Source organism: Mya arenaria, chromosome 13, assembly GCF_026914265.1.
Source record: "Mya arenaria isolate MELC-2E11 chromosome 13, ASM2691426v1".
NCBI classification, from domain to species: domain Eukaryota; kingdom Metazoa; phylum Mollusca; class Bivalvia; order Myida; family Myidae; genus Mya; species Mya arenaria.
Window position 1 is genome coordinate 2,903,058 of NC_069134.1, and position 22,526 is coordinate 2,925,583.

Here is a 22,526-nt window from a genome sequence, read left to right on the forward strand (position 1 = left end):
TACATAATTGAATAATTATATTATAGAACCAGGGAGCTAACTACAAAATTAAAGAGAAATAGAAATTTAGATTATTGCACAAAAATAGTCCTGTTACCATGAGAAGAATTGTGGGATTCAGCCATTATATTGAAGGTTGAATCAATAAAACTAAAATACAAAATATGGTCTCAGGACTGCAATTTAAGACTTAGTTTACAATAAATACATTATTTCATCAATTTGATAGTCAAAATCTATATATTTGACACCAAAAGCATTAGGAAAAGCAATAAAAACATTAAAAATAATTTATATAACAATCCTAACAAGCCTACATTTTACAGTGGACTGAGCTAAATAATGATCCAATCAAAAGGTGTGTTTTCTTCATTGCTGTTGTTTGATTGGCTAAGTGAAAGGAGCGCGCGAGGATATGAATTAAGATTTTGGTGGGGTTTCAGTGCAGTGTTGACATCTGGAAGCGGCGCAGAATATTTTTGAAAAATAACATTTTGAAACTTGACAAAACTGTTCTAATCATTTAAACAAAATGTTGTCTACTTCAAGAATACAGAATGAAAATGAAATTGCTACAAGCATGAACAAACTGAAGGTTTCTCAGGAAAACAAGGTGAGTTTTTTTCCAACAAAATATGGCGGGAAGTGTTATTCTTTGTGTTGACTTTCTGAAGTAAAAGGAACTACACTGTAACAGCACTTGACTTGACAGCAATATAATGATAGCGTCTTTGCTATACGCGCGTTTGTCTATGTTCCTTCATTTTCAGTTTACATGTGATGAAAAAAGAAAGACTTAACTTGAATGCAAAATATCGAAATACATATTTTTTTGTGGCAGATAATGAAGAGCACGAATTTTTTTCAAGACAAAATATAAGTTGTAAAACCAGTATATCTGTGAGGGTCAGCTTTAAAGCCAGTTTAAAAGCTGCGCTCACATAAAGAACGTTTTGACTTTTTATTTTTTTGTCTTGGAACGAACATTTTTTGCGCAAATATCTAATAACCAGTGATAAAAGACTGATGACAAAAGATCCAGTCACATTTTTTCATATTTCCTCTCCAAAATCAATGTTTTATGCATTTTCTTCAACTGTTTAACGGTTTAAGCCATAAAACATTGGATTTTGAATGGAAATAGGAAAATCTTTGATCTGATCTTTTGTCAACAGTCTTTTATCACAAGTTTGATATTTACGCAAAAAATTGATAATTCCAAGACAAAATAAAAAAGTTGGAAAAACGGTTAATCTGTGAGTGCAGCTTTAAGAGACAAAACCAGGATATCTGACTGAAATTTGACAATATATTTATTTTGTTAACATTGGCACCAATACTTGGAATCAATGCCTTCTTTGCAGAAATATATATATATGAAGTATAGGGCATTTGATGTATAATAAATAAATACACATAGATAAATGTTATCCACTTTTGTTTCAGGCACCAAAGCAAAAAGTACTTGGAGAAATAACAGTAAGATTGAAATGTTCTAATTTAGTAAAGATGAAGTTTAAATGTCTTAGAAGAAATAAATAATAATAATAAGAAGAAATAAATCAACCAAGAACATGTCAAAGAATTTTAATAGTGGTACCTTTTACTATTTGAAATATAAATATGTACTCTAAATATTTCAGAACCTACAGAAAACAGTTACGCCAACAGCCAAATCAGAGGTATTTGTCACACCTTAGTATTAATGTTTTTACTGCAATGTCATAATATTAATATTCTTCATGGATTGATAGCTACCAATGTTTCTCCTTTTTTTGAGCCAGCAATTGTTGCCGATTATTTTCATTTTGTAATCTACAGTAAAAGCAACTGTTGTGTGCAAATTTCATTTGTATTTTTTTTTCAGATTAAATCCGTAAAAAAGGTCCAAGAAGAGCCACTATTGAAGGATAATCCCCGTCGATTTGTAGTTCTCCCAATCCAGTATCATGACATATGGCAGATGTACAAGAAAGCTGAGGCATCTTTCTGGACAGCGGAGGAGGTGGATCTCTCTAAGGATCAGGCGCATTGGGATGCCCTGAAGGATGATGAGAGGCACTTCATCTCGCACGTCCTCGCTTTCTTTGCTGCCAGTGATGGCATTGTCAATGAAAACCTGGTATGTTTGAAATATTCCTAACATCAAATGCCATTTTTTCCTCAGTTTGGTGATAAATATTTTACTGCGTTGAGTTCTAGATAGCCCGATTTTAATAAAGCAGATTTATTGTTAAGAAAATAGATGTGACTAGAGTTTCAAGGTAAGTTGATATTTGTTTAAACCAGAAATCATGGGAAACTTTATTACAGGTTGAGCGATTCAGTAAAGAGGTCCAGGTAACTGAAGCTCGGTGTTTCTACGGCTTTCAAATTGCCATGGAGAACATTCATTCAGAAATGTACAGTCTTCTCATTGACACATACATCAAAGACCACAAACAGAGGTATGCTTGGGTTGAAGCAATACTTACTGAGGCCTAAAAAGAATATGTCTGTTTTGGGTAACCCCACCCTACCTATATAAAAATGCGCAGACCCTAACTATTTTTTTCCGTTTCTGAGCAAAAAGTTAGCGAATAGAGAGTAAAGAAGGGTGGATAAATGCAGATTTTAATCAGAAATATTGTTTATATGATAAAACAAAGTCCGGCAATGACAGTAATCTGTCGTAAGCTAGAGTGTTTCCTTGCACATGGCAGTCTTTCCTACATTACTGTCATTGCCTGACATTGTTTTATCATATACACAATAATTCTGATTAAAATCTGCATTTATCCGCCCTTCGTAACTCTATTCGCTAACGAATATTTTTTTGCTCAGAAACGGAAAAAAAAAATAGTTAGGGTCAGCGCATTTTTATAGGTAGGGTCGGGTTACCCGAAACAGACATAATTTTTTTTTAGGCCCTATCCTTCATAGAAATCTGTGTTGATATTTAATTATCCTTTTCTGTAAATTTTAATGAAAACATTTGTACTATATCAGGCACTGCTTATTTGGGTGTGCTGTTGAAATAATTTGGGTCAAATTTTATGGTTTATTTTTGGCTGGATGAAATTTTAATCAGGGCTAATATGCCAGAATTCTAGCAATGAATAAATAAACAAGCCCTGTTTTATGAAAACATGGAGCAATCGGCAATGAATGATGCAATAGACTCAAACTAAATGCTCTTACACTGTCTGCCATTTTTCAGGGAATTCCTCTTCAATGCCATAGAGACAATGCCATGTGTGAAAGAGAAGGCTGATTGGGCAATGCGATGGATCAATGATGAAGAGTCCACTTATGGGGAGCGAGTGGTGGCGTTTGCCGCAGTGGAAGGAATATTTTTTTCAGGTTCATTTGCAGCCATCTTCTGGCTGAAGAAGCGGGGAGTGATGCCAGGACTAACATTCAGCAATGAATTGATCTCTAGAGATGAGGTACAGTTATTACCTATGGAATATTGGGTTAATGTGGTTTCAAGTATATAAAATCATCTAGTGCATTACAGTTTGGATTGATGTTTCTTATAAACTGTTCTTTGGTGGTCTTAAAGTTAAAAATTGGTCTCAAAGAACAGAAACTGTATCTAGATTGAAACTTGGTTGCAAATTTTTAAATATTTAATTTAAATTGACAATGAACTTTTCAGGGTTTACACTGTGATTTTGCCTGTCTGATGTTTAACCATCTGGTCAACAAGCCAAGTTGCGAGAGGGTCCAACAGATAATCAATGAGGCTGTCAAGATAGAGCAGAATTTCCTAACAGAAGCCCTACCATGCCGCTTAATTGGCATGAACGGTGATCTCATGAAGCAGTACATTGAGTTTGTAGCTGACAGACTGTTGGTAGAGCTCAAATGCGAAAAGGTATGTAAAGGCAGCTATAAGTTCTTAACCTCTTATCACTTTTTTTGAACATGCAAATCATTGATGTTTTCAAGTAAAAAAGTCGCACTCCAAAGAATTGTACCTGTATCAGTTGTATTTGAAGTATTTTATCTTTTTTCGTGAAATAACTGCTGTTAACAAGTAGACCTGTTTTCTGTTGCAGATAAATGCCCAAGTATCCTACAAATCATTTTCCCCTTCATTAAATATAACATGCGCAACGCCATGAAATTTGGTATGAATTTCTATCCAACTTAGTGCTTGGCGTATCATAACTGAAGCCTAGGTACAATAAGATATGAAAAGATCTAAGATTTAATTTTTATTTGTAAAGACATTCATATATCTTCACAGCTGTACAACAAGGAGAATCCGTTTGACTTCATGGAGCTGATCTCACTTGAGGGAAAGACAAACTTCTTTGAGAAACGAGTAGGCGAGTACCAGAAGATGGGGATCATGTCAGGGTCGAAGGCGGAATCCAGCGGACGACACGAGTTCACTTTAGATGAAGACTTCTAGAAACTTTACCCATCGTTTTACCTACAATAGTGCCAAGTACAACACAACAAAAGAATCACACCTGTTGTACATCAGTAATCCAATTATTTGCATAACATCATGATCAAGAATTGTTCATGTGCAATGAGACCTAAATTTACTCATGAAGTAGATCAAAGATTGTTTTCTGTGCAATATCACATAACATTGCATCATTTTATCCCAAATGTATTTTAAATGTATGTTATGGTTTGCCATTTTAATAGAATTTCCGGTTTATTCATATTTTAGTAATTTTACGTATTTATTTTAGCTTTTAGTTCAATTTAATTTCATAGTTTTATTCAAGGAATGAATATCTCAATATTGTGATTTAACCGGTTATTGAATATGCATGTTTTAATGCGGGTACATGTTCATATTTATTAATTGTGAGAATGTGTAACTTTTATCAATTGTCTTATGTCTTTAATAAACATGCTTATATGTAATTTGTGGTCTTTGTATTTGAATAAGAACAATAAAGCAATGGTTATTAAGCTACTCTGATATCAAAGCTTGGAGGGAAAATAGTGTATGCGCCGTGGCACGGCATTTTAACTATGATATATTGATTATCATTCTTGAAGGAAACATTTGTGGAAACATTCGTGAAGCAATCCTAGACCTGAAACATGGAGTTGTGCCCATGGATTGACGGGTGTTTGCCAATGGGCATGGAATCCGAATATAATGAATTGAGCAATTAAGAACTCGATTTGGCCTTAATGGCATCATTTGATATTTATTCTTTAAATCTTGTATCGGTTTGTTTTTACAACTTAGTCATGAGAAAACTGTCGATAGGTCACTGAAGAAACATAATTTTGGGTCCATACATTGGTTTTTTACTTTGCTCACAACACAATAGCATCTGAACCTTGAGACATGTTCCCAACTATCAAACCTACTTTATATAATAATCTAATTGGTATCCTGTAAATAATGCAAAATATTGCCCTTTTAAAACAGGACTTGGCAAATCTAAGGTTTTGCAGGAAACCATGTAACCACATCAGAAGTTGATATCTGAGCAAATGCTTATATTGCATTGACACTTTATAAGACCTCCAACCCTTATGAGTATTTTTTGTCGGAGAACTCTGATGAATTTAATATAAATTTTGCTTTGACTTATTCAACTGTTAAGGTCTTGCATGTAAGCACATACAAATCAATGATAACTCGGAACATCATGTATTGCATTGAAACTTGATCCAATCAAGTATGATATTCTTTCATATTATGTCCCTTTATTTTTTCTGTTGAAGGTGTTGCATGAATGTTTAAGTTAACTTAACTGTAATCCATGCACGTTTCACCAACACTGCATGGGAATAGTTGAGTGTGCTGTCCCTCTGACACCATGTTCTCCGTGGCAGATAGAACCTTTTCGCTTTCACCCCTGGATGTGTTAATACTTGAAATTTGAAATCGCTAGTGTCATAGTCCTAGGTCAACCCACTCCTGAAGTATCAAGTTCAGACAAAGGTTTCATTACACTTTTGGTCATGAGCTCAGAGTGAATTTTGAAAAAAAAGTCCCTAGTATCTCGTTCAAACGAGTTCATACTTATCTTGTTAAAATGTCCAATCGGATTCACATAATAATATCACCCGAATCATACATGCCATATTTCTGAGAGGCTTCCCAGGGAATTTTGGTCTGAATTCCAGGGAATTTTGATATTGCACCAGGGGATTTTTACGAAAATTTGCGCAAAATCTGCATTCATAATAATATAAAAATAAATACAGAAATACACTCAAATTCCAATAATTTTTGGACTAAATCATCCTGGTCCTTAATGGAATTTCAACCTCATAATGTAATTGATGCTTTCCACTGTCAACCTTAAGCAAGTTTTGAAAAAAAAAATTAAATTCCAGGGGATATTGATCCCCGGCGGGGGACCAGGGGATGGGTCGAAATTCCGGGGTATTTTTCCCCGCTGGGGGATATGGCATGTATGCCGAATTCACGACATTGTAATTTAAACATGACTGAGACAAGAGATCATCAAACTTTTCCAATCCACGTTTATGCGCAGGCTTAATCGACATACTTGAGTCGTTTAAATGTGATATGCTAGTTACTTGAACAAGATGAGCAATTCAGTCGTAAGTTTAGTTGAAAAATTATATTTTACAATGTTGCGAAAAAAGTTTTTATTACATTATATTAATCGCTCTTTTTGGCACAACTCTATGCGAGAGTAGTGTCATGCGTTGGTAGGTAAAAAGGAGTACCCAAAGGAAATCCACTTGTCCGGCTTGGTGAACACAAACCGAACATTTTAATGCGATTAAACCCACACGTATGTCACTTACTGTATATGCCACCGTATTAATGCCGTTTGAAACACCAAACTATAAATACAGACGGAAAATAAGCTTTTCTTTTTCTGGACATCACATTTTCAAGTTTTATTAACACTAAACATATATATTATATGTAAAGTTCTTATGGTCATTTTACTTATTCATTTTTAGCACAATTACATATAGCATGCTCATTTTAAAGTAACATTTTCTGCATGTTTTGAGATGTCATGTACATGTGCATGAACGCAGGAAAAATGAGAATCGACCCTTACATACATTTTAAGCTCTTAATTATCGATATTTTTATTTGTTGAAGTATACAGTATAGTGAGTTATAAAAGGTCGTCATGTTTTTATGTTTGAGTTTTTAAACTCGAGCAAGGGAAATCACTGCGTTTGAGATGGATTTACGTCAAAGAAACATACAAATTGTTGTCTGCTTTTCATGTGACGTTCCAAAGAACGGTACGCAGTTTTTATTGTTATTTTTGTAAAAAACATCAAGTTCAGTGATTTTCAGATAAAGGTTTTTATTTTTATAGCAATTGCTCCATCATAAATTTTATTACCTTTATTTTGAATGCATTTTAAGTGACAATATTAACAAGAATAATGGTTTGACAACATATCGGATAATCTTGTTTTCGGATGAGAGTAGAAAGATATTTATTATATAAAAGATGGTTGGTACTCATTCCAAGCTTTGACTTGAAAATCGAATTGAATCAATATTTTTGACTTTTTAATTATCTTTGTTATTTAAAGAAAAACAAGGAACTGATGTCATCATGTGACATTATGATCAACTGGCCAAAGGTCAATTGAACCAGCCTCTAACTATGAGCTATGAATCATTATTCAGCTCCCTGATTTATTCATCATCGTACTATTATGACTATCAAGCAAAAAGTGTATGTAGTACTCCAATAAAGAAATATGTTTTTCCTCTTCCTTAGGAAAAACTGCTTCAAATACAACTTTGTTGTATTCCAATAAATGTATAGGGACCATGTGTCAAAACCCTAATACAGCCCAGACAATATGTCACAATTTGCAAACGCAGACGACCCTGATTGCAAGACAATACAGTCCCAATCAGAGGCCAGATATATATGATAAGGCCTGGTTTTAAAAATCATTCAATTCTTGAAGTTCAAGGCAAACCTTGGAAGTTTATTCATTATTCATTGCTGCACTTAGAGTATATGTGTCAAACAATAACTTTGTCACTCACTGTCACGTGTAAGATTACCTACCATTCAAAGTTGAAGGTCAAACTTAGAGCTTTATCGTTATGGAATGCTTTTGATATGCATTTAGAACATCTATGTAAGAGCTGTAATTTTGACATGCACTGAGCGATCTTAAGTTAATTGGCACATGAGTTAGGTACATACATTTCGATGTCTAATGCAAAAGCCAAGGCCTCACCTAAAATTTCAAGGTGATTTTTAGAGTTTAACCATTACAGAATGCTGCATATATGCACTTAAATAGAGTCTAGTTGATCTCTGTCAGAGCTGTACGTTTGTCATGCATGGAGATATTTTTAAACTTCTTTGCACATTGTCTTAGGTACAAAAAGATGATATGACTTGTGCAAAATCCACAACCCTACCTCTTATAGCATCACTATTGCACACTTGACGTCAACCATCATAGGGGCCAGCATATGCTTATAGTTCATGATAGCTCCTCCTGAATCATGGAAATATTAATAATTGCGTAATTGATTAAACTGGATTGCGCTTGAGGGGCATTCGTCACTATCTGTGACAGGTCTTATTTTAAACTTTACTTCACATTAACACATTTGACTTAATGCTATTATTTATTTCTTTATTAGTCCTTGACTATTGCAGGAAGTTCACATCATTTGCAACAGATAGAATGTCAATGAAGTGTAACTTGCGACGCCAAACAAACAAACACCAGATAGCCAAGCTTTCTGGCGTAATGAAACAAACACCAACAGATCCCTTCAGGGAAAAGCATGCTCTACCCTGAAGGGGTCCACTGGTCTTTATATACACTAACTTCTCTATTCTCACATAGCTCGGGCTTTGCTAATTTGCATATTACCAACCAAGTTTACATCCGGTATGAACGTACTTCTGTTTTATACGTAATATTAACCATCGGGAAAGCAGAGCGTAACTCACATCCGCCACATACAGCGGACCGTTACAGAAGTAAGAGCAAATGGATAAACCTAAAGCATGACCCTGACAAATAAAATGCCAGCAGCTGCTGGTCTAACAACTTCAAAAGTCATTAGCCCAGAAGTGCATATGGGAGTCACTGTCTTATAGGCTTGTCCATTGGGATCAAATGAATGCATGTAATGTATATTGTATGTACTTTCATAGTGAAGAAAAAATGCAGAAACTACTTGTTTCATTTATTTTTTTAATTCAAATAATGGTGGATTATATCCGGTTAAACTCATCATTTGAAACAGTGTGTTTTTGAAATAAATTTTCAATGTTTCCCTCATTTTAGGCTGCATGATTCATGTAAAACAAACAAAAGTAATCACACTTTGTGTCGTACAAAGCTGGTTAGAAAAATAATATATATATAAAATGTCTTTAGGCTACTAATTGGCACATTTTTCCAATTAAATATCTAACCAATTATTGATATTTTAATGACAGATAACATAAAAAAAATTATGAAGACAAGTACGAAATAAAGACAAAAAATGTTTGTTTCATTGTAAGATTCAATACATTTCATCTTGTGAACATCAAAAGTCAATCATTCTATTGCCTTTGGTGTCAACTTGGTTAAATATATTGCTATCTTACACTGACACTAAGTAAACAAAACTTTCTGTATATCATGAATTATCTGTAAGTTATTTAAACATTTAAATATATGTTATCAGCTGATCTGCATTTGACTATCTCTTCTCTGGCTGTATGAAATGTTGAAGTCCATAGAGTAGGTTATTGACGTTTTTTTGTTGCTGTTTATTAACTGAAGTAATGTTTATCAAATTATACAGATTGTTTAGTAAAACTTAAACTGATCATGTATTTATTTCTTATCTTGCAGTATTTGTCAGACTTGTACTCATTGTGATGTCTGGTTTGTGACAGTGGTTGATGAGCGATGGGGCTGGAAGGGTTGAAACTGTCGGAGATTCCGATTGACTGGAGCTACTACCCGGTGTCAGGGGTCAGCTGTCTGGTTGGGCTGCTGCTGTACTATATTGCTGTGCCCGCATTCAACAGGGTCTTTATTCCAAGGGTATTTGACCTGCCTATCGGCAAGCAGATCTGGTGGTATAGCAGGTATGTGGTTGTTCAGTATGTGGCTTACTACTGTCCATAGTACCAGGGTTCACACTTACTCACATATAGCAGGTCCTGTGGTCATGATTACAAGCAGTCTCAAGTATGAGCTCAGACTCAAGTGGCAAAACTGCAAATCTTTTTTTCATTGTAATTTTCTTCTAGTTCTGTATTTAGGGTTAAAATTTGTGAATTTTATTACTCTTTGAAACTGACATTTAATTTTGAAAAAAAATGGAATAAAGACAAATTATATATTGAAAGCTATTTTCTGAGTCTAGACTTGGACTTTAGACTGTTTGAATCATGGCCCAGTACTCCCTTTTTTACTTTGGGACTTGCACTTTTTAAAAAAATATAAATGGGTGGTTTTATTTATTGTTTCTGAACTTTTCCCTTTGTACTTACTACTAATACTTGATGTAAATGAGAACTGTGTGTAATACAATGGATTGAGATTGAGGTGTAGCTGTGTTGACACATATTCTGTATGTTTCAGTGCCCTGTCTAGCATCCATGCAGTTGTAGTGAGCTGTCTGTGTGTGTACACTTTAGTCTTCAATTGGGATCTTATACAAGACCCTGTCTGGTAAGTGGCTCTTTACCCTATACCAAAATTATCTGCTCTGTAATATAAGGCTCTGTATCGTAGATTAAGACATTAAGGTGGCTCACACTATTGTAACAACATTATCTATGTCATTATCAGTGATATTGACACTGTCTGGTAGGTGGCTCTCACACAAGACCCTAGGTAGGTGGCTTTTATTCAAGACCCTATCTGGTAGGTGGGTCTTATACAAGACCTTGTCTGGTAGGTGGCTCTTATACAGGACCCTATCTGGTAGGTGGCTCTTATACAGGACCCTATCTGGTAGGTGGCTCTTATACAGGACCCTATCTGGTAGGTGGCTCTTATTCGACCCTATCTGGTAGGTGGCTCTTATACAAGACATTGTCTGGTAGGTGGCTCTTATACAAGACCCTGTCTGGTAGGTGGCTCTTATACATGACCCTGTCTGGAAGGTGGCTCTTATACAAGACCTTGTCTGGTAGGTGGCTCTTATTTAAGACCTTGTCTGGTAGGTGGCTCTTATACATGACCCTCTCTGGAAGGTGGCTCTTATACAAGAACTTGTCTGGTAGGTGGCTCTTATTTAAGACCTTGTTTGGTAGATGGCTCTTATACAAGACCCTGTCTGGTAGGTGGCTCTTATACAAGACATTGTCTGGTAGGTGGCTCTTATACAAGACACTTTTCTGGTAAATGGCTCTTATACAAGACCATGTCTGGTAGGTGGCTCTTATACAAGACCCTGTCTGGTTGGTAGCTCTTATACAAGATACTTTTCTGGTAGGTGGTTCTTATACAAGACCTTGTCTGGTAGGTGGCTCTTATTTAAGACCCTGTCTGGTAGGTGGCTCTTATAAAAAGACCCTGTTCGGTAGGTGGCTCTTATACAAGACCCTGTCTGGTAGTTGGCTCTTATACAGGACCCTATCTGGTAGTTGGCTCTTATACAGGACCCTATCTGGTAGGTGGCTCTTATTCAAGACCCTTATACAAGACCCTGTCTGGTAGCTGGCTCTTATACATGACCCTGTCTGGTAGGTGGCTCTTATACAAGACCCTGGCTGGTAGCTGGCTCTTATACAAAACCCTGTCCAGTTCCTTGTCTGGTAGGTGTCTCTTATACAAGACCCTGTCTGGTAGGTGGGTCTTATACAAGACCCTGTGTGGTAGGTGGGTCTTATACAAGACCCTGTGTGGTAGGTGGGTCTTATACAAGACCCTGGCTGGTAGCTGGCTCTTATACAAGACCCTGTCTGGTAGCTGGCTCTTATACAAGACCCTGGCTGGTAGCTGGCTCTTATACAAGACCCTGTCTGGTAGGTGGCTCTTATACATGACCCTGTCTGGAAGGTGGCTCTTATACAAGACCTTGTCTGGTAGGTGGCTCTTATTTAAGACCTTGTCTGGTAGGTGGCTCTTATACATGACCCTCTCTGGAAGGTGGCTCTTATACAAGAACTTGTCTGGTAGGTGGCTCTTATTTAAGACCTTGTTTGGTAGATGGCTCTTATACAAGACCCTGTCTGGTAGGTGGCTCTTATACAAGACACTTTTCTGGTAAATGGCTCTTATACAAGACCATGTCTGGTAGGTGGCTCTTATACAAGACCCTGTCTGGTTGTTAGCTCTTATACAAGATACTTTTCTGGTAGGTGGTTCTTATACAAGACCTTGTCTGGTAGGTGGCTCTTATTTAAGACCCTGTCTGGTAGGTGGCTCTTATAAAAAGACCCTGTTCGGTAGGTGGCTCTTATACAAGACCCTGTCTGGTAGTTGGCTCTTATACAGGACCCTATCTGGTAGTTGGCTCTTATACAGGACCCTATCTGGTAGGTGGCTCTTATTCAAGACCCTTATACAAGACCCTGTCTGGTAGCTGGCTCTTATACATGACCCTGTCTGGTAGGTGGCTCTTATACAAGACCCTGGCTGGTAGCTGGCTCTTATACAAAACCCTGTCCAGTTCCTTGTCTGGTAGGTGTCTCTTATACAAGACCCTGTCTGGTAGGTGGGTCTTATACAAGACCCTGTGTGGTAGGTGGGTCTTATACAAGACCCTGTGTGGTAGGTGGGTCTTATACAAGACCCTGGCTGGTAGCTGGCTCTTATACAAGACCCTGTCTGGTAGCTGGCTCTTATACAAGACCCTGGCTGGTAGCTGGCTCTTATACAAGACCCTGTCTGGTAGGTGGCTCTTATACAAGACCCTGGCTGGTAGCTGGCTCTTATACAAGACCCTGTCCAGTTCCTTGTCTGGTAGGTGGCTCTTATACAAGACCCTGTCTGGTAGGTGGCTCTTATGCAAGACTTTGTCTGGTAGGTGGCTCTTATACAAGACCCTGTCTGGTAGGTGACTCTTATACAAGACCCTGTCTGGTAGTTGGCTCTTATACAAGACCCTGTCTGGTAGGTGGCTCTTATACAAGACCCTGTCTGGTAGGTGGCTCTTATACAAGACCCTGTCTGGTAGGTGGCTCTTATACAAGACCCTGTGTGGTAGGTGGCTCTTATACAAGACCCTGTGTGGTAGGTGGCTCTTATACAAGACCCTGTCTGGTAGGTGGCTCTTATACAAGACCCTGTGTGGTAGGTGGCTCTTATACAAGACCCTGTGTGGTAGGTGGCTCTTATACAAGACCCTGTGTGGTAGGTGGCTCTTATACAAGACCCTGTCTGGTAGGTGACTCTTATACAAGACCCTGTGTGGTAGGTGGCTCTTATACAAGACCCTGTGTGGTAGGTGACTCTTATACAAGACCCTGTGTGGTAGGTGACTCTTATACAAGACCCTGTGTGGTAGGTGACTCTTATACAAGACCCTGTGTGGTAGGTGGCTGTTATACAAGACCCTGTCTGGTAGGTGGGTCTTATACAAGACCCTGTCTGGTAGGTGGCTCTTATACAAGACCCTGTCTGGTAGGTGGCTCTTATACAAGACCCTGTGTGGTAGGTGGCTCTTATACAAGACCCTGTCTGGTAGGTGGCTCTTATAATGTAACAGGATTATGTGTAATGACTCTTTTTCAATTCCCCTCCTGGGTGCCCAGATAAAAAAAAATATGTTGCTAGACAATCATTTTAAGTCATTTTTAGAACTTACATCAATGTTTGATACAACTGCATTTTTGACTGCATTAAAAATGCATACATATAAGTTTACCATTTATACATACCGTATATCGATGTTAACATCACCATTTGAATAAAATTTTGAAATCATGTACATACATATCAAAGTTTTAGTACACAGTGAGTGAAACAGTTTATTTTAATTTAACTATCAGTATATTATTCCAATTCAGTAAATGAACATTTAGTTTGATTTCATTCATATTTAGAATTTATATGTAAATATGAATATACCTCATCCTAGTGCAGCCAATAGTAATTTATTAACTTTTTACCGAAAGAACACTTTGGAAAAATGAAATTTCGAGGTTCATTTGGCTATGATATGTTCATTAAGAGAATTATTAATAAGATATGATACTGCAACTTGTTAAACAATTTGTTATTTTTTTATCTTTTCTGTTTTCATAAAGACAAATGTGATAAAACTTTAATTAGTCGTTTGCAGTTTGTACATATTGTCATTGTGATACTTTACTCCACTAATCATTGATGACAGCTGATTGATAAAATATACCCCATTCACAGTCATTTCCTAGAGCGCAGACGAAAGCAGCCTTCACTCATTAACAATAAATGACCAGGTTGTAGCTAAATTATATTTCCATAACAACAAATGTTTTTCAACATTGGTCATAATCAGCTCAACCCCAACTGTGGGTCTGGACAGATATACATGCAGAGTACATGTATACAGATATTGTAAATGCTAACAGATATTATACATGATGACTGATTTAACTGTTACTTGAAACACTCAAATGCTATTAACATATATTTATATGTACACACTGTTCGTTAGGTTTGTTACATGATGTTGCTTTATGTTTTCAGGGCTGACAGTAAAGTGGTGAAGACTACGTGTGCCATACTTATAGGATACATGATGGCAGGTGAGTGCAATAAGTGGTTAACATTCAAACTGAATAAGTGGCTTGATGCTGTGAACCTTGGAAGGTCAAATTGTTGTTCATGTACCAGTTTATCTATGTTCCTTAAAAGTTATATAATGTCACTGGCAGAATGATGGTCCAGTGGTAATGCATTGGGCTGTCTACCCAGTGATCTCCCATCCATTAAAAATACTAAAACTACTGTCTTGAAGAAGGATGGTGGATAGTTTATGAAACTTCAGACTATTGTGTATATGGCAGACATGGATTGCTCGTATGCTGTCACATTATTCTGACTAAATTATTTCAAGAGTTATGCCTCTCATTGATATTACAAAACAAAACTTTTGGGCTTGCATATTTGACCTTGAATACCGGTATATAACAGTTGGCTGTTTGAAAGTCTATCAAATTTCATACATTCACCTAGTCAATAACTTTAATTATGCCCCCTTCGAAGAAGAGGGATATATTGCTTTGCACATCTCGGAAAGTGTGAAGGTCGGTCCGTCAATAGACCAAAGCTTGTCCCAGTGATAATTCAACAATTCCTGGAAGTCTGGTCATCAAACTTGACATAAAGGTTGTGCCTAACCAGTAGATGACCCCTATTGATTATAGAGGTCATTGGGTCAAAGATCAAGGTTACAGTGACCTTGAATGGTAAAAGGATTTTAAACCTTGTCCGAGTGATAACTCGAGAATGCCTGCACCAATGGCTCTCAAACTTGACCAGATGAACCCTATTGATTTGGAGGGTCGTCGCCCAAGGTATAGGTCACAGTGACCTTGAATGATAAAAGGTTGGATGAATGATAACTCGACAATGCCTGCACCTATGGTCATCAAAATTGACTTGGAGGTTGGGCCTGACCAGTAAATGACCCCTATTGATTTTGAGGGTCAACGGTCAAGGCCACAGAGACCTTTAATGGTAAAAGGATTTTAAAGCTTTTCCACGTGGTAACTCAACAGTGCCTAGACCTATGGTCATCAATCTTGACATGGAGGCTGGGCCTAATTAGTAGATGACCCCTATTGATTTTAGGGGTCAGCGGGTCAAAGGTCAAGGTCACAGCGACCTTTAATGATAAAAGGTTGTCCGAGTGATAAATCAACAATGCCTGCACCATGGCTCTCAAACTTGACTTGAAGGTTGGGCCTGACCATTAGCTGACACCTATTGATTTGAGGGGTCAAAGGTCAAAGTAATAGTTACCTTGAAGGCAAACTCGATGATTCCTGGACCTATAGTCATCATACTTGACATGAAGGTTTGGTCAGACCAATATATGACCCCTATTGATTTTAGGAGTCATTGGGTCAAAGGTCAAGGTCACAGTGACTTTGAATGAGGAAATGTTGTTTGAGTGATTACTTGACAATGCCTGCACCCATGGCCCTCAAACTTGACTTCGAGGTTGGGCCTGACATGTAGATTACCCCTATTGAGTTCAGGGGTCAGCAGGTCAAATGTCAAGGTCCCAGTGACCTGGAACGCAAAAAGCTTGCACCCATTGCCCTCAAACTTGACATCAAGGTTTTGGGTGACCAGTTGATGACTCCTGATGGATTTTGAGGTCATAGAGTCAAAGGTCATAACTCATATTCATCATTAAAATTTGTCATATTTACTTATTCCCTGCTCCGGAAATGATACATTTTTATCTGCAAATATCAGTCATCATCTGAACATGATTAAAAACTGTACCTACATGTACTATCCTCACACTTTGAACGGTCATAATCTTAAAACTGCATCAAAGGCATCCAATGGGTGCATAATGTTTGACAAAGATCTCTTGTTAATGGTATCTTTAATAACAATTGTTGAAAGTACATATAAAATTTCACCTGGGTTCTTATCACCTCCCAGAATATTACAGACAGTATGTCCTAATAGGCATGCAATCCTATCAGCCTGTTTATTTCAGACATGATAATCCTGGTGTTGAATCTGAACCATATTGGTGACCGAAGCTACGTTCTCCACCATGCTGCCTCAGTCTTTGCTTACTTCTATGTGACAGTAAGTGTTTGTGGAAAGCTTGGTATTTATTCTCTTATGTCATATGTTTCAAACAATCTTTAATTTGATATTTTGCAAAAGATGTGTGCCGGATTGAGTTTCAAACTCAAGAATTTATTGAATATTGGCACTGTATGTAGAAGAATCACAACACTTAATATTAACTATTAAGTTATCTCATTTGACAAGTGTTCCCTCTCCTGTTCTCTTCATAGATAAACAGCTAAAAAACAAACAAACAAAAAATGAAAAAAAAAATACAAATAATATTTAAGTTTGATTAAAGTTTGTCATGAACATAAAAATTTGTTTTACATTAAAATATTTATTTTCAGGCATTTGGAGTGTATGTATTTTTTGCCAACTTCCGTCTAATGGCAGAGTTCTCCACAGTGTTTGTCAACAATAGGTTTGTGATAGTTATTTTCCTACAATGTCAGTATCTTGAAAACAGGGTTGTTCCTAAATTGCCAGGTCTGACCGTGCCACAAAAATGTCGTGCTAAATATATGAATCAAAATTATTCCTGTTTTGTATTGCATGTATATCACATGTCATTATATATCTATTAAATGTAAGTATGATTATAATAACTTGATGTGAGGTCTTAAATGAATAGCATTTCGAAATGTTCTATGTAGTGATGTTTTATGTATTTAGCACTTGAAATAATCAAATGATTTCACTTAATAAGTGTATTGATATAAAATATAACATTTGTCATCCAATACAAAATTTAATAAACTTGTTTACTAAAATTTCTAAAAACTTGCCAAGGCTAAAATGTGATCAATTTTAGAAAACTTGTTTAATTAATTCCATATTGAATGACAACTCATATTTAAAATATCCTCTATTTTATTTATCTGCAATTAATTGTCAAAAAGAATTGGATTATAATTCAGGGAACTCTCTATCTAACTACATACTGTTGTATCCACAGATCACTGTTGACTTCATTTTGACATAATGTAAATTGTTTGGATTATTTAAGCCTACAGTTCTTGCAATTTCCATGAAAACTAATGCATATGTACTTGTAACATGCATAACATGACTTGACCATTTTCTTTTATCAGAAATGTGAGAGTGAAAAGAAAAGACAAAAGAGAAAACTGTTAATTAAGTAAATGATTTCATTGTATTTAAGGATTGTCCCATTATGATAACATTTTTTCTTGCGTTAATGCTGTATGAATGCAGTACGGCACCGCAGCAAACAAATTACATGAAGCGTGCTTGGTCATTTGCTCACGTGCCCTTCTGTGTTCATACAGCATAAACTCAAGAAAACATGCAATCAGTACTTATATTTACATTTTAGAAGAAATATTCATGTGATTAAACATAAGCAGTATCTTTTGCAATGGAGTATTTGTTTTTAAAGAAGAGTAACAAACATGATACATTTGTATAAAAAAATAGCTGATATTGTAGCATCGTATAGCATTGGTTAATGACATTCTGCTTATCCAATTGGAGCACATTATTGAAATAAACAATGACATCATAATCCCTTGCGGGTTATACAATATGAATGTCAAGTTTTATCTACCCAAAGGACTAGGAAAATGTAAATATTTACACATGTATTTTTTGGATAACCAGGAGTAAATTTAGAATATTTTTCATGCCCAAAGAGATTAACACAGCATAAGAATCCATCTCATCTAATATTTCAGCAGATGGAATGAGTTTTTTTATTTCATTAAATAACAACAACACTGTTGCAATATTTCGCCATGCTGTTTTATGTTACAACGATTTTGACTTCACTAAAAATGACTCAACCTTGATTTGGTGCATCGCTTAATTCTATTAAGGCTTTACAATAAGTTATAATTTACATAGACATGAAGATAATCAGTTAATTGGTTTAATACAACTTAACAAGCATGTGAATAATAATGGTTAAGTTTGATAAAGTACAATAAATCAGGAGACATTTCAAAGGGCTCTGGAACGTCTACCCTTGGTTGCCAGATCAATATATTTCTCAGTTCTCTAACCTTGTAAATTAATATAAAATAAATGAGTCAACTTGAAGATAAAACAAACTGTTTTTGTTTTATTGTGACAGTCCAGGAATTTTGTGACTGCTGCTCGTACATGAATATAACTCTTTATTTAAAGATAGTGGTATCTTATTGTTAAAAATGTATACAGATATAGCTGCTGCTTGCAGGTTGTTGGTTGGTCTATTTTTACATACACATGTCTGTTTTAATGTTCAAGTTAAAGCTATTCAAAAGCAATGATTCAAAATCAAATGAAACATGCTGTTTGTATGTGAAAATGTTTTGATATACTTTTGACAGTTATAGTTAGAATGATATTTTATTTCATGCATATCGGTGAAAGAATTAAAAATATTGGTGGATGATAACATTTGATCATTCCAGTCTGTACAGACAACTTGGGACTATTTTTTTCCATCTTTTATAAGATTTGCTTCCCTTGACATGGAAAGTACATGTATGTAACAAGTACATGTTTGTTGTCGTCTGTAGTGCAGTAATATACACATTGACCGAATCATATAGAATTGTCAAAATCAAATTATGCAATAGTTTTAATAAAATTTTGCGATTTGTTATAACTAGAATGATATTATCAATGTGTTTCTCTTCAATAATTTGTTTTGGAAAATTAGATTTGGTGTATAAATTACTTACTTTTGTATTCACTAACACAAAATGTGAAAAATATACTTTGTAAAGTATCATTTATCTATAGCCAGTTCTATATATCATCTTAAATGTTTTGTTACAGATGGATGTTGGATGCCCTGGGTATGAAATCCACAAGACTTTATTTCTGGAATGGAGTTGTATTGACTGCAGTGTTTTTTGCCTGCCGTATCGTAACGTTGCCACCCTGCTGGTACCTGATATACACGATTATCGGCACGGATGGTTTTAACCGGACCGAGGGTGCTAGATACGTCCTGGTGCTGTCTTGTATTGTGTTGGATACTCTCAACATTCTCTGGTTTTACAAACTCTTGAAAGGGGTTGTCAAGCAACTACAAAAGGTTGACTCTAATAAAAACACTGTTGCAGATTTGAAATCCGAATAAATAAAGTGATCGAAAATGAACCTTTATAGCTCACAGACTATGCTGTTTTCACAAAGAATCAAACTTGATGTTTCAAAGACTGAAGTGAACTGATAAAATTGTGTTTTGGACTTACTAGTAATCATTAACATGTAAATTATGGTGTTTGCTGAGTCTGCATTTTTAAATTAGTTAGTAATAGGTGGTCTATTGTGAGTTTTAGTGAGATATGGTGTCCTCATGTAGAAATGGCACAAGTTATCACCAATTGTGCAATATGTACATACACCTCATCCACACTTTGTTATGGTTTGTTGGAGTTTTAGACAACTAGCGGTACTGTGATAGATTTGCACAAAATTGGATGTGTTAAAATTTTGGAGTTTCCATTCCATGGTTGCTAGATGGCAGACTTACGACTATTATTATATGATGAAGTAAGTGAGAGTATGAGAAGACAATGCACAATGTTATTTTGCTTTAAATATTAACCCTAAGATAGATTGTTGTTTTCGTTAGTTTTTAATCATGAATTGTATATTTCTATTTTTGAGATTTTGAGGACAATTAGTGGTACAAATATTGAAATGCTTTGTTAAGCTGACATTTGATGTTGAACCACCCTGATACAAATATTCATAACTGTTTAACGAATGGAGAGCTTCACCAGTCACATCTGTATAAACAAATGTATGTTGACTTGGAATAAATATATTCATTTGAGAAACAAAATAGGTAGCTATCAAGGGCAGTCGTCAGCATTCTGTAAATGAGCTGACATGACATCACAAAACAAGGCATATTAATGGCATAATTTTACATATCACTCAAAATAGATATTGGTGAAGGTGGTATACCCCTTAGGTCATGCGTTTGTGCCCCACATTCTCTTGTTCACTCAAAAAGTACATGCAGTACTGATTTGATGATGTTTACCCAGGAAAATTAAATTCACATTGATTCTGATAAGTTCTGTGAATGTGCTCACTGTTAATTTCTGTGCTTTGAATGTTGTCTTTGTTAAACATACCAATATAAGTTGAGTTTTTTCAAAGCCATAGATACATTGGTATTGTAGAACACTTTACCCTAGGCCATAGCTCTAAACCCTGTCAAGATATTCAAATGAAACTTGGTAAACATGTTGCCAGAGACAGAAGGCAGATTAATGGCAAGGCCCATAAATCTGGCTGTACTTATTGTAAAGATATGCACCTTGACTTGGCCATAATTTTATAGCCATTCAAGTTGTTCACATGAAACATTTACACATGTTATTTGTGATTAAATGCATATGTGCTTACTTACAGACAAGTATTGCCCTTGATAGTTTGAAAATGCCATGCATAAGCTTTAATTAAGCTTTATCATAATAAGCATTCAAGATATTCACATGAAATTACTGTACATTATATCAGTGAGAATGTATACATGGGCAGCAAGTTCCATAACTCTTGTTTAAATCATTGTTGAGTTATACCCCTTTATAAGAACAGACAACATGCATTCATGCCGCGGCAAACATATATTTGCTTGCATACTGGTATTTTATTGTTTGTTCTCTAAATGTTGACCCAATTTTAAGCTTTTATCATTCCAAATTGATTTTAAACGTATATGTTTGATTTCATCAAATTTTAAGGTAAAATTTGAGAAAAAGAATGCTGTGAACTGTGTTTATTAACAACAAGAGCCATTTTCAATGTGCTGCATAAACAACTGTTGACTCATACACGTAGAGCTTTTTCAGATCTTTGTTGATATGTGTGAGATTAATTTATTTTTACCAGAGTAAAATGACAGAACATACACAAACGCATGTATAAAGAGTCATACTATAGTCATACTATAAACTGGTCATTTCAAAAACAAGCATTTACCAGTATTGTAATAACTGATGCTCATGTACATTGTTTAATACCAAAACGAAGATGGCATTTTTAAATTTATTTGTTAATGTATAATGCATGAAGCAAGATAACTGTGTTTGTTGTTATCGACTTTATAAAGTTCTCTGACCTCATGACTTGTGAAGTCAATAGTCATTTTTGTATTCAGGGTTTGCCTGTTGAGTGCCAGTCCATTAATTCTGGATTTGTAGATTTTGTCAGTATTTTTTTATTGCATAGTGCATGTATAATTATTAGTTGTTACCATCTATCTGATAACAACACAAATCAGGAAACTACTGACACACTTCCATAAGCTTTGATGTTATTATTTTATTGAAACATTATTGCTTTATAATCACATAAAATCACATAATCATTATATTCAAAGTTAGCATATCAAACGTTTTATAATATATAACTATGTTGCTATTTGAAACAAACCAATAGGCAGTTTGTATTATTAGAAAATGTGTTTATCATCCCAGTATTTACAGTAAAATATGGTGGATATAAAGTACATGGCCCTGTCACACAGGGAAGGACATACACTTTGGACTGGAGTCTGTTTGATAATTTTTTTCCACTTTTACAAAACAGCTGATGGTTTTAATTTTCATGCCCATTTGTGTTTAACAGTTCACAACGTGTACATTTTGTTCCGTGTTTTCCATGTTACCTAACACTTTATGACGTTGTTATAAATATAATGTCAAGTTTATCATGTGGCATACATTTACCATGTTCAGTGAATGTCTGATTGCTTCAGGTGTAGTGGCACTTGAACCTTGGTATTTTAGACTGTTTTTGTATCTTATGCTCTTTGCCTAGTTAATGCTCTTTGCCTAGTTAATATTCTGTTTCCTCATGAATAATAAATGTTGAAGATTTATTTTGTGTATCATTTTGTA

General features: G+C 35.6%; 2 protein-coding genes across 3 annotated transcripts; both read left to right on the forward strand.

Annotated features, from left to right (window-relative positions):
• The first annotated feature begins 426 nt into the window (after positions 1–426).
• On the forward strand, positions 427–4,879 carry LOC128213046 (ribonucleoside-diphosphate reductase small chain-like). The gene is made up of 8 exons (XM_052918527.1): positions 427–613; positions 1,447–1,479; positions 1,644–1,682; positions 1,868–2,122; positions 2,314–2,447; positions 3,200–3,428; positions 3,641–3,859; positions 4,235–4,879. The coding sequence occupies exons 1-8, from the start codon at positions 533–535 to the stop codon at positions 4,400–4,402; spliced, it is 1,158 nt and encodes a 385-aa protein (XP_052774487.1). The 5' UTR covers positions 427–532; the 3' UTR covers positions 4,403–4,879.
• A 2,271-nt stretch (positions 4,880–7,150) lies between these two features.
• On the forward strand, positions 7,151–22,507 carry LOC128213256 (TLC domain-containing protein 4-B-like). Of its 2 annotated transcripts, none has more exons than XM_052918839.1 (7): positions 7,151–7,209; positions 9,805–10,043; positions 10,543–10,632; positions 14,581–14,639; positions 16,574–16,668; positions 17,004–17,077; positions 19,441–22,507. In XM_052918839.1, the coding sequence occupies exons 2-7, from the start codon at positions 9,862–9,864 to the stop codon at positions 19,745–19,747; spliced, it is 807 nt and encodes a 268-aa protein (XP_052774799.1). In that variant the 5' UTR covers positions 7,151–7,209; positions 9,805–9,861; the 3' UTR covers positions 19,748–22,507. The 2 variants fall into 2 exon arrangements, with proteins under 2 accessions (XP_052774799.1, XP_052774800.1); XM_052918840.1 differs by having other exon boundaries at positions 7,193–7,270.
• Positions 22,508–22,526: the final 19 nt, after the last annotated feature.

Excerpts from the sequence above, each read along its gene's own strand:
- LOC128213046 (XM_052918527.1), top strand. The coding sequence starts at position 533 with ATGTTGTCTACTTCAAGAATACAGAATGAAAATGAAATTGCTACAAGC. Across the intron at positions 2,123-2,313 it reads GCATTGTCAATGAAAACCTG|GTTGAGCGATTCAGTAAAGA; the intron begins GTATGTTTGAAA and ends ACTTTATTACAG. Across the intron at positions 3,860-4,234 it reads TAGAGCTCAAATGCGAAAAG|CTGTACAACAAGGAGAATCC; the intron begins GTATGTAAAGGC and ends ATATCTTCACAG.
- LOC128213256 (XM_052918839.1), top strand. The coding sequence starts at position 9,862 with ATGGGGCTGGAAGGGTTGAAACTGTCGGAGATTCCGATTGACTGGAGC. Across the intron at positions 10,633-14,580 it reads CTTATACAAGACCCTGTCTG|GGCTGACAGTAAAGTGGTGA; the intron begins GTAAGTGGCTCT and ends TTATGTTTTCAG. Across the intron at positions 17,078-19,440 it reads ACAGTGTTTGTCAACAATAG|ATGGATGTTGGATGCCCTGG; the intron begins GTTTGTGATAGT and ends GTTTTGTTACAG.